The sequence below is a fragment of the Martes martes genome, assembly GCF_963455335.1.
Source record: "Martes martes genome assembly, chromosome: 4".
Lineage (NCBI taxonomy): Eukaryota > Metazoa > Chordata > Mammalia > Carnivora > Mustelidae > Martes > Martes martes.
In genome coordinates this window covers 126,515,946-126,528,333 of record NC_137891.1, presented here as the reverse complement: position 1 = coordinate 126,528,333, position 12,388 = coordinate 126,515,946, and the positions used below count along the sequence as shown (strand labels likewise).

The window sequence follows — 12,388 nt, the reverse complement described above, 5'->3', positions numbered from 1 at the left end:
GAAACCTCAGTGAGTAACTCAGAGTTGTGGCTTAGAAAAAGATATACCACCCCTATATTCATTGCAACATTTTTTAAAATAGCCAAGATATGGCAGCAACCTAAGTATCCATCAATGGATAAATGGAGGAAAAAAAAATAGATACAACATAATATTACTTAGCCACAAAAAGAATGAAATTTTGCTATTTGCAACAATGTGATTGGACCTAGAGGGTATTCCTAACTGAAATAAGTCAGACAGAGAAAGACAAATGCCCTATGATTTTACTTATACATGGAATCTAAAAACAAAACAAGGGTGCCTGGGTGGCTCGATTGGTTAAGCATCCAACTGTTGATTTTGGCTCAAGTCATGCTCTTAGGGTCCTGGGATTGAGCCCCATGTCTTTGAACTCTGCGCTCAGCGTGGAGTCTGCTCCAGGATTCTCTCTCTCCCTGTTCCTCTGTTCTACATCTGGAATAAATAAATAAATCTTTAAAAAAAATATAAACAAGGGACACCTGGGTGGCTCAATTGGTTAAGCAGCTGCCTTCGGCTCAGGTCATGATTCCAGGGTCCTGGGATGGAGTCCCACATTGGTCTCCTTGCTTGGTGGGGAGCCTGCTTCTCCCTCCGTCTGCCTTTTCCCCTGATTGTGCATGCGATCGCTCTCTCTCTCTCTCTCTGACAAGTAAATAAACAAAAATCTTTAATTAAAAAAATATAAACAAAACAAATGACCAAACAAATCAGAATCAGACTCAAATACAGAGAACAAACTGATGGTCAGAAGGGTTGGGGGTAGGGGGTGGGCAAATATGTAAAGGGGATTATCCAGTTAAAAGATAAATAGGTTGTGGGGATGAAAATTACAGCATACAGAGCGCCTGGGAGGCTCAGTCGGTGAAACATCTGTCTTTGGCTCAGGTCAGGATCCCAGAGTCCTGACTCGAGCCCCACATCGGGCTCTCTGCTCAGTGGGAAACCTGCTTCTCCCTCACCCACTCCCCCTGCTTGTGTTCCCTCTCTCGCTGTGTTTCTCTGTCAAATAAATAAATAAAACATTAAAAAAAAAAAAAAGAAAAGTAGGGCAGAGGGAATATAGTGAGTAACGCTGTAGTCACATTGCATGGTGATACATGCTGACTACCCTTGAGGTGAGCATTGTGTAATGTACAGAAATACTGAATTGCTATGTTGTACACCTGAAATGTATATAACCTTGTATGTCAACTGCAAAAAAAACCCCAAACAAACAAACAAACAAAAACCCCCGAAAAACAAAAACAAACAACCCCCAAAGTTGTAGCTTGCAGCCCTAGCTTATGTAACATCTTCAACGAAGAACAATAAATTTGTAGGGAAGTGACAGGACAAGGAGAGCAGTTTCAGGCTTCCAAGGACGGCAGGCTGTGGGATGGTAAATACAAGGGAAGGCACTCACTGAGTAAGGTTCCTCTGCGCATTGCTCTGGTGCCATCTGGGGGATAATAGGAGTCTGTCTCCAGCAAAGGGAGAATTTATAGCTCACCTTCAGGCAGAAAGGGGGAGGATAAGGGAAGCTTTTCTCGCATTTCCTGCTTCTTAATTGCTTTTAGCTCAAAATAATTTTTATGTCCAAAAGGCATATTTTTGGGGTGATGTATTCTAATTTCCTTCAGCTGAAGCAGGAAGCCGCTATCACTCTCAGGGTGGAAAGCACAATGTGACAAGATAGAGTTCCTGGGACCAAAAGGCCAAAGCTCTTTAGAGGAAGCTAACCGAAGTGGAAGCTTCCTTGTGACAAGTGACCTGCACTGGGTGGAACTATGCTATGGAAGCTAGAGCCAGAAGAGGACGCTTCTGCTGCCCGAGGTCACGCCCAAGAGTAAGAGAGGAGCCCAACATCTCGCACGTCTGCCCTCCCATCTCTAGCAGGTACCTCCCACTGGCCAGACCCAGACATAAACCTGCTAAGGTGGGACCCTAGAGAAAACAGCCTACAGAAGTGGGCTTTTTTTTTTTAATTTATTTTTTTAAAAGATTTTTATTTATTTGACAGACAGAGATCACAAGTAGGCAGAGAGGCAGGCAGAGAGAGAGAGAGAGAGTAGGAAGCAGGCTCCCTGTTAAGCAGAAAGCCCGATGTGGGGCTCGATCCCAGGACCCTGGGATCATGACCTGAGCCGAAGGCAGATGCTTTAACCCACTGAACCACCCAGGAGCCCCAGAAGTAGGCTTTGCTTTTCTTTCTTTCTTTCAGGAGTATTTATTTATTTATTTATTTGAATGAGACAGCACAAAGGGAGAGTGAGAGGGAAAAGCAGACCCCCACTGAGCAGAGAGCCTGATGGGGGACTTGATCCCAGGACCCTGAGACCACGACCTGAGCCGAAGGGAGACACTTCACCGACTGAGCACCCAGATGCCCAGAAGTGGGCTTTTCTGTGACACTAGGTGGAATCAGGTGCCTGCCTGAGGAACAGACCTGGAGGCAAAGGTGCAGCGGGCCATACCATAACCTCTTTTCGCCCCTGCAACTTACATTGTGACCTCTGGTCTTCTCTCCATTCCTAAACACAGGATGAATGTTCATGCTTTCACTGCAGCATGGCGTGCCGTCTCTGTTTCTTCCTGTTGGAATTTAACACATTGTTCAAAGCCTAACTGGACCACATTTTATAACCTTTCTTATGTTATCAGTTACACAGAATATCCCACTGGTACTTTATAGTACTTCAGTTATATTTCTTCTGTAACAACAATTTTTGCTTTACAGTATGGTGACTTGTATATGTATCCTCCTCTCCTAATATTAAAAATATTTTTGGCTAATGCTTGACCAAAAAGCCCCCCGATTCAATACTCTCTTTGATGCCAAAGTGTGTGGACTGTGAGTTGTGTCCATAGGGCATTACCTGAGGTGGTTTGCCTCCATCCACCGCCCAGGGACTACAGTCCCAGGGCGAACTTCTATTAGTATTAGTTCAAGACGACCGGAAAAGAACCTTCTTCCTGAGGTGTGGGGAGGTTGAAGCTGCAACAGATGTCAACATTTTGCTCTCTTTTTCAGAGAATGCATTGCTGGCACGAACATAATGTAGTTAGAAAAATAAGTCCATTGAACTTTTAAAAAAGATTTTATTTATTCATTTGAGAGACAGCACACAAGCAGGGGGAGAGGGAGAAGGAGAAGCAGACTCTCAGCTGAGCCAGCCAGGGGCCCAATGTGGGGCTCGATCCCAGAAACCAGAGTTCATGACGCGAGGAGAAGGCAGATGCTCAACCATCTGAACCACCGAGGCACCCTAGTACATTGAATTTTTTTTTAAGACTGTCTTTTTTCTCCAAAGACAGAGAAGATTTCTATCTTTTTTCAAGACAAGGCCCCAGAGGGTAAGAAAGTTGTGGTCCGTATGTTTTTCCTTCACAAGTGACATGGGGGCTGATTTATTAACACCAGTATTAGAGTTGGTCACTATCTGCAGACGTATCTTCAAACTATGTATTTTCCAATGTTATGGCAATCCCTGGAATGGTGAGGTGGTTCCTTTCAGGGTGTGGATTGAGGCTATCCAGGGCCCAGTCTGGATTAAAATGATACCAACTACCCGAATCATAGCAACGCCAAGGGCATGCATTTCAACAGTAAGTCTTAGTTAGTTGTTCCAAGATCTCAGTTTCTAGAAACTTGCAACTATTTTGTGATCTCCACAGACTTGAGATATTCTTCAAAGTCTCAGACTATGGATTTTTGAGACTCCCTCCTGTGCTGTTCTAATTTTGCTTCTTTTCCAGGCATATTTTGTTTTTAAAACATTGAGCACTCATCTGGGCTACATTTTCTATGCATTCCATATTTTTATGCATGGAAAATATGCTTATCCTGAAAATCATGTAAATTGTAAGTTACAAGAATGGACTCTTATTTGTATCCAAGTAAATTGATTCCTTCCATCCTTGAAGATTATTATTCATGAGATTCTTTACAGTGCAGAGTACTGTTCCAGATTCTAGATTCTGAGGAGATAACGTTAAAATGGGACTTTGGAAGCAGGGGGTCAACATTTGGCTCTATCATTAAGTAGTTCTGTGAGTTGAGGTTAATTTCTTAACTTCTGTAAGATTTAGTTTATTTGTAGAATTAAGAGCTTGGACTTCACAAGATTAGTTCTAAGCTCTTTTCCAGCTCTGAAATTCTATGATATTATGATTTAAATATTTGCATATATGGGGCAGGCAGCTAAAACTCTATGAAGTACCCACCTCTGACTCATGAGGTCCTAAGAGATATAACCCGATTTTGCAAGTATCTTTGGTGAGTGAGTGGTGGGAGAAATACAGGAAGACATTGGCAACTGTAGGTTACAGACCATCTTTCTGTGACTTTTATCTCCCCTTTTCCTAGTTTTCTATTCAAAACCAGTTTTATCACAATTTACAGCTGAGTAGAATCAAAGTAGGACATAAAAATCAATTCATGTTTATTCTGTTTTCATAGATCATTTAGAATTACCAAACAAAGTGCCAAGGATCTGTAATTGGTCCCGGTGTGTCATTTGTGGGCTCAGATGACGAGACTGCCTAGAGAAGCGAGAATATCCTTTCATGACTCCAGGCAGGTGAAGTCTGCACAGACAGGAAGAGACAAGCTCATAATCCGCAGTGAGGCCTGGGCAGTGGGGAGGGCAGGAGAGGGACAGATGTAGCAGATAGGAAGGAACAGGCAGATCGGGGAGCAAGGACCCGAGAGGCCAGCACTGGGAAAGAATCACAGGGATGCAGGCCCTGGGAGCTTCAACAGTGATTGTTGATCAGGATGATGGCTAGGGGGCTCTGCTCAGTGGCTGATTTCACGCTTTCTCTTTTTTACCATTAGTCACAAAATGAATCAGTTGCATTCAGAGCCAGTATCAGTCATAAAATGACAACTCATTAACTGTTATGTTCCCTGCACAACATTTATTATTGTTGTTTTCCCTTAATGCCAGTTATTATAAATACATTGCAAAAATTTGGAATAATATGCAGGATTATAAGACAAAGACTCACAAAGGCTGATTGTAACCCGTGCACTCTTTTCAATCATCATTTATTAATTTATAGGATGCTCCAGAGTGATCAAATCCCCACACCGAAATCAGATTAAGGACAGCCAGACTACGCTTAAAATATCTAAAGAAATACGTTGTTTACTTTCTTCTTCCCAGGTGCCTTCCCCAAAGTGCCTGGATATGCAAACAGGTGGAGAATCAGGGAGCTTCTTGGCTCTGTAAGTCACCCGTGACACCTGCCGTGACATTTCTGAGAGTTCTTCCTGAAACTGACCCATGATGAAGGGCTCCAGCTGGGCTCAAATGGGCGACCTGCTGTTCTAATGTGGTGCTTCCTGGCTGGAGCTGGAGAACCGCATCAGAAAGCGCACTCACGCTTAACGTTCAGTGGATTTTCAGTCCAAGTTCCAAGGTCACTCAACAGGAAAAGATCACCTTTTCAAAAATAGTGCTGGAACAAATAGATAAATAAATGCAGGGGGAAGAAAGAAACTCCAACCCTTAACTCACCTCACGTACGAAGGTTAACCCCAAATGGGCCATAAGGTTAAACGTAAGAGCTAAAAATATTTACGAAAGCTTAAACGAAAATCTTTATGATACTGGATTAGACAAAGATTTTCTAAACAGGACACAAAACCCGCATTTCTAAAAGAAAAATGGAAAAAATGGACTAGATCAGGGGCGCCTGGGTGGCTCAACGGGTTAAGCATCTGTCTTCGGTTCAGGTCATGATCCCAGGGTCCTGGGATTGAGTCCCACTTTGGGCTCCCTGCTCAGCAGGGGGCCTGCTTCTCCCTCTTCCGCTGCTGCTCCCCTGTGTGTGCTCTTTCTCTAATAAATAAAATCTTTAAGAAAAATTGAAAGAAAAATGGACTAGAAAAATTAAGAACCTTTTCTGTTTGAAACATTTATGTCCTCAAGGAGCTGAGAGCCAAAAAGTAAGCTAAGGCCTTGTTAGGGTACGGAGTCGACCACCCCTCAATTAGACAGAGAGCACTCTCGATAATGCAAGTCACACAGCGAGGTTTATTTCCAGCTAGCTGGGGTCCAAGTATCTGCCCGGTGCAGCGGGTTTCAACAAGGACCCCGAGCACTCAAAGCCAAGGGTTTATATAGCATTTTTTTTTAAAACATCCAACTCACAGTAACTTTCCATCACTTCAGGGACCATACATACTTTTGGCTTGCGCCCCCCTGGTGGTTTAGCAAGATAAGCTCTTTTCAACATCTGGTCCCCGTGCAGCATCCACCTAGCCATCCTGATGGTTTAAGCTGATTAGCTGCAGCCGGGGTATTGCAGGGTGGGATACTTTCTTGGAACTAAAACAGGGAGGGGGTCCCTGGAACTAAAGTGGGGGGCAAGGGGGGTGGGGGGAGTTCAGCCCTTGGGCCTGAGATGGCTGCCCGAGCTAAGATGGCTGTACTTATGCTAACCCACTCTTACAACCTCATCCAGAGCATATAAAGAACTCTTACACAAAGATAAAAGAATTTTAAATGGGGAAAGGATTTGAAGAGATACTTCACGAAAGTGGACAATGACATCACAAAGGATGAACAACACCAGCAGGCATCAGGGAAATACAATAGAAAACACTGCATTGGCTGTGACTTATCATACAGCAAGGCCTGCTTTTAAGAAATTAACATTACACTGAAGACTTCTACTTCCATAATTTGGGAAAATAAAGATTCTGTGGTTACTGAGAAGCAGCAAGCAATAGTGAAGAGAGATAGAATTGGGTTCTGAGTAGTTTGTCATAGAGCTCCGTATCTGCATGGAAATACAATAAAAGGGACAAAAAAGGGTATCCAATGGCATTTCAGACATGAGTAGTCATCACAGCTTCATACTCTCTGTGTGGCATTTCACCTGCCGAAGATCTCCTTGGGACCAAATTCCATTCTCATGTAGGTCATAGTTTGGAGTCATCTGTGTCACATAATTGTATTATCTCTACTATCACAAAGTGAATCCCTTTGCCACTCAGTGAAAATATAATATACTTTATATTGTAAAGACATCTCTCAGGATTTCCAGCCTAAGGTCATTTTTTTTCTTGGAATGAAACAGACAGCTTTATCGTTTGGTAATCCTAGTAGCAGAAGTCTTGAGACTATTATTTACTTAAAAAAAAAAAAAGTACCTCTTCTGGTTTTAAGGGAATAGCTTGCATCAGAGCATACTTCCTGTCTTGAAACAAACAATAAACACTGGATACAATAAAAAGTCAATAAATAAAAATGGCTATTTAAAAGCACTGGGAAAAAAAGAAAAAAAGCACTGGAAGGGAGCCAAGGCAACCAGAAAAAAGAAAAAGAAAAAGAACACTGAGGTAAGCTTGTCTTGCTCTGCAACTTGTACCCCTTGAGGCACTTGCTGATGAACAGTTTGAAGGTCAAAATCTAAATACAAGAGACTTAAAAGCTTGTTGTAATCTCACCAAGCTAATGATGTAAAATAGGAGTTTACGGATACCCAGGGACCCCTGACTTCACTGGCAAGGTTCTGAAGAAAAGGGAACCATGAAGAAGTAAGGCCATCTTTCCAGTTGGCTTTTGCCCTTTTATGTTATAAAAGGAGTAAGGATCCTACTCTGAAGAACCTCAGCTTGTTTTCTGTGGAAATACCTGGAGCTTCCCAATTCTTTGTTCAGAATTCGCCTCCAGAGGCCACCACAGGGGAAAATTTCCAGTACAAGCCCTTCCCTTTTGTGTGTGTGTAGTTAGTTCAAGGTGAATTAACTCACCATGGAAACAACAATAAAAGAAACCCAAGAATCTTGAGACCAGCGTCTGATGAAGAAAGGATTAAATGTATGAAGATGAAAGAACAATGAATTTTGAGACGTGAGGGCCCGGCTGCATTGGTTCTCATGTTTTTTTTTTTTTTTTTCTTCTGGAAACTGGTTCCTGGGTTTCTCAGGCTATGGAAACCACCAAAGGTGTCATAGCACCCCACCCTCTCACCAAAGTGACTTTAGGGCAGTAGTCAGCAAACTTTTCCCATAGAGGCTGGTTTAGTCAATATTTTCAGTTTTTTCTGTCACCTAGTCTCTGTCACAGCTAGCTCGCTCTGCTGTTGTCACAGGAACTCAGCCAGAGACGAAAAGTAAATAATGAGAATGGCTGTGTTCCAATACAATTTTACTTACGGACACTGAAATTTAAATAAATTTCGTCTCATCTTCTTGATTCCAAAGTTACTACTTCCTTTTGATATCTTTCTTTTCTCACCATTTAAAGTTTAAAAAAAAAAAAAGGTGATGGGGATTAAGGAGAGCACTTGCGGTGATGAGCACCGGGTGTTGTGTGAAACTGTCGAATCACTAGATCGTACACTTGTAACTGATATTACGCTGTACGTTAACTAACTGGAATTTAAATAAAAACTTTAAAAAGTTTTTTAAAAAAATATTTTTAAAAATTCCCCTTCTTCACAGACTGTACGAACACAGGTGGTGGGAGCGTTGACCCATGGTTATAGTCTTCTGACCTCCGTCTTAGGGTCTCAAGTCCTCTCTGATATTCAGGATCCTTGGAGATACTCTTTCTCTGTCATGAAGGCACTACCGTCATATGGAATTTCGGGGAAATACTCTGAGGATAATCTGTTCCTGAAGTCAAGTTCAGCTGCTTAATAGCCGCATCAAGGAAGAGAAGATGGCTTGTTAGTTTCGTGGTTATTCTCAGCGATGGCTCTGGAAATAACTTGCTTGATTTTTCTCCTTCTTCAGAGTAACAGGCTCGAAACATGAATGAGAAATCATTCAGAGTGTCGCGCTGTAACGTTGAGAAGGCAATGTGGAGTGAGACGTGATTTTTGTTTTTATCATTGTTTAAATCTTACATTTGTTAATGAATGGCTTCTATTTATGAACAGGTGTAAGACCACTAGATTCCCGCACACATTCGAGGTGGGGGGGACCATCAGTAGGGAAGTGAGCGACTGGGCTGTCTGGCCGAAATCACAGTAAAAATACTGACATGTATCTTTTCTTTATGAATTGAACCAGAGAACAGTCTGATAAATGTGAGAATTAAAAAAGAAAGATCAAATGGCAGTAAGATAATAAGGACATATGACAGTACGCATCCAACTGTAAGATTGTTGTAGTTCAGAGATTTATACTAAAGTGAAAAAAAAAAAACCCACAGAAATCTATCCTGTAGAGTATAATAAGTTTATGCAAATCTTTTTAATGCAGATGGGAAAATGTTAGAAATGAATTTTAGGTGGACATAAGGATATCCCATTCCAAGGCAAGTTTCCAGTTTTGGAAAAGATAATCAAACCTGATGTTTATAGCAAATTTCGGAAATGGTTTTCTCGCCTTTATCCAAAACGGCTCCTGTTTTTCCCCGAGAGTACTTCCAACAAAGGGCCGGAGCCTGAGGAATTTCGCTGACACAGAGAAAGGTTAGTGGGACAGACCAAGACAATGGCGAGAGGCTGCTTCAGGGAGGGTATCTTTGGCAAGAAACGGAGTATTTGAGTGGAAAAGACTCTCAGTACTGTCCGTCAGATGACGGTAGACTTGTCCTAGTCCAGCAGCAAGAGAGAGTTGTGCAAAGGCCATTAACTGAAAGGACCAGTAGATGGCATAAATAAGTCAGGATAGACTCAGAGGCTCAAGGAAAGGAAAAGGACATTCTGCCAGCTCCTTACTCACCTAACGCTTCTGTCTGAGCTGGCACTACTTGCCTCTTGGATCCTAGCTCTCTGAGCTATTGTGACTTTAGTTCACATTCAAGAACGATCCCACAAACATGTCCTGGGGTTTTTAGGACCAAAACCTCAATGCAATGACGAGATCAAGAGAATTATACTCACCAGCATTATTTTCCTATACTCCCATGCTCTTTTTCCTTTCTAACCCTTCCTTTTTCTTCTTCCTCTGTCCCTCCCTCCCTCCCTGCCTTTATGCTTCAGGTGCAAATAGGCGAGCCCCTTAGGCTCTGCACACCATCATCACCAGTCGTCAAACCCTCTATTTTTAAACTTTTCCCCTCTTCTTCTTGGACTTCCAAACAGGTGTCCCCCATACGCATTCACGTGCATGTATTGGAGATCTACTCTTGAAAGTGTATGTACATGGATGACATATGTAGTGTTTTGTGCATATTTATATTCTTTTTATTTTTTATTTAATTAATTTATTTATTTTTTAAAGATTTATTTATTTATTTATTTGATACGGAGAGGAGGGGAGAGAGAGAGAGAGATAGATCACAAGCAGGAAGAGAGGCAGGCAGAGAGAGAGAGGGGGGAAGCAGGCTCCCTGCTGAGCAGAGAGCCCGATGCGGGGCTGGATCCCAGGACCCTGGGATCATGACCTGAGCCGAAGGCAGAGGCTTTAACCCACTGAGCCACCCAGGTGCCCAATGCATATTTATATTCTTAGTGTTCACAAATGGCATTATTTTGTTGATTTTTGTTTTTTTTTTTTTTCACTGAATGTTTGGTTTCTGAGAAATGTTCAAGTTACCGCTACTTCTAATTGCTATCTATGATTATTCCACGGTGTGGACCTACTACACTTTAACTGGCTATTCTTTTAGTGATGGACCAAGCTAGGCCCCGATTATTTAGGGGTTATCTTTCATTTGTATCTTTCCTTAGTACATCGTCAGTTCTAAGGAAAAAAACTACATGTTGTCAAATGGCTTCTAAAAATGTGATAAACAGTGAATCAGACTGAGAAGGCAAGCTGTGTGTTTTAGAAAAGCATTCTGAGTCCAGCACAGATCTGCTCTGCTCCTTTAACGCTACTGCTAGAAGGAATTTCTGATTCTCATTATTCCTAATTTTTACATTTTTTTACTAAGCATAAGGAGGAAAATCAAGGAGATATTTATGTTCATTCCATTCTTAAATTTATTTTCTCTCATTCTAACAGTGTAATCTGAAGAGAGAACAAAAGCGAGAATGTTCTAAAATTAAAATAACTGGTTAGTGTTTTAAAACCAACGTCGTGGCTATTTCTCACCTGACTCCTCTCTACATACATAATACTTTTTATGGAAAATGCGTATGTGCTCTGCAACATTAAACACCAGTAAAATATTTATGCCATATGGATGGGCAATATGGTAGAGTGGAAAGACGGTATTTTTTGGTGTAGACCAGGAGTGTCAAACTTTTTCCATAAAGGCTGCTATGCATAAATCGTGTCTCCTTAGAATCTGTGTTGAAGCTCTAATTCCCCATGTGACTACATTAAAGATGTGGTACTTAAAAAGGTTATTGTTAAATGAGGTCATAAGAATAGAGCCTGGATTCACCAGAATTGGCGCTTTTGTAAGAATAGGAGGCGACGCAAGACTCTCTCTCAACCATGTGAGGACATGGCAGGAAGGCCATCTTCTGCAAGCCAGGTTTAGACTCTCACGGAAACCTGACCTGCTGCCACCCTGATCTCAGCCTTCCAGCCTCCCACCCATCCTATGGTATTTTGTTACAGCAGCCCAAGCTGACTAATGCAAAAACCCAGATAAATATTTTAGGCTTGTGCCCCAGGACCAGCATAACAAAGCTTATTCTGGAATGCCTTTCTGAGATGGTCACAGTTGGCTGAGAAATCAATCATGAGTGGGATATTATGCAAAATTCAAGGTGTTCCTGGCAGAGCAAACAGTAGGTGAGAAGTTCTCAAGGTGGTGGAGGTGGTATCCAGCTGGTGGGGGGCAAGGTATGCTCAGGACAACAATGGACCCAGTGTGCCTGGCTTAGAGTGTGAAAGTATGAGACGTGTGGAAAAAAGGAAAGAGAACAAGGAGGGTAAAGTCATGGTGAGAAGATGGAAAGAAATTTAGATTTTCTCCTAAGGGTTGTGGGAAGATTTTAAGTGTGTGCATTTGTGTTCTGTGTTTAACTTTGTATTTCTTTTGGACACTTTAAAACCTGGGAGTAACTTGATCTGATTTATGTTTTTTTTTTTTTTTTCAAAATTACTTTGGCTTTTAAATAGAATAGAACATGGGTGCCCAGTAGGGAGTCATTTGTAAACATGTAACATTGGTGCTGGAAAGAGTGGGTAGATTCCAGGTTTTATTTCCATGTGGAATCATCAAGATTTGTGGATGGGTTACAAATGAAAAGCAAGAGAAAGACAGGATGACACACCGTGTTTTGGTTTCAACAACTCTAAGAAGGATGCTGCAATTTGCTAAGATGGAAAAAATAGCAAAAGAATAATCTTTTCCTAAAGAGAAGAAGGCAGGAGTTTATTTTGGGAATGTTGTATATAGGATGTTATTAGAAATGCATAGAATTTTGAGTAGGTAGTTATGCACAAATCCACATCTAAGTTGAGAAGGGGGGTTGGTGTGTTGTCTTCAGCATAGAGATGGAAGAAAAGCCACAGGAC

At 41.8% G+C, this 12,388-nt stretch overlaps 1 protein-coding gene across 1 annotated transcript in view; it reads left to right on the top strand.

Moving 5' to 3' along the window:
• LOC308341681 (uncharacterized protein) overlaps window positions 1–5,665 on the top strand; it is a 51,850-nt gene extending 46,185 nt beyond the window's left edge. The window contains exon 19 of the mRNA XM_080801685.1: window positions 5,172–5,665. Coding sequence (XP_080657811.1) covers window positions 5,172–5,248 — 77 coding nt within the window. The 3' untranslated portion in view covers window positions 5,249–5,665. The remainder of the gene's footprint in view (window positions 1–5,171) is intronic.
• The last annotated feature ends 6,723 nt before the right edge of the window (window positions 5,666–12,388 follow it).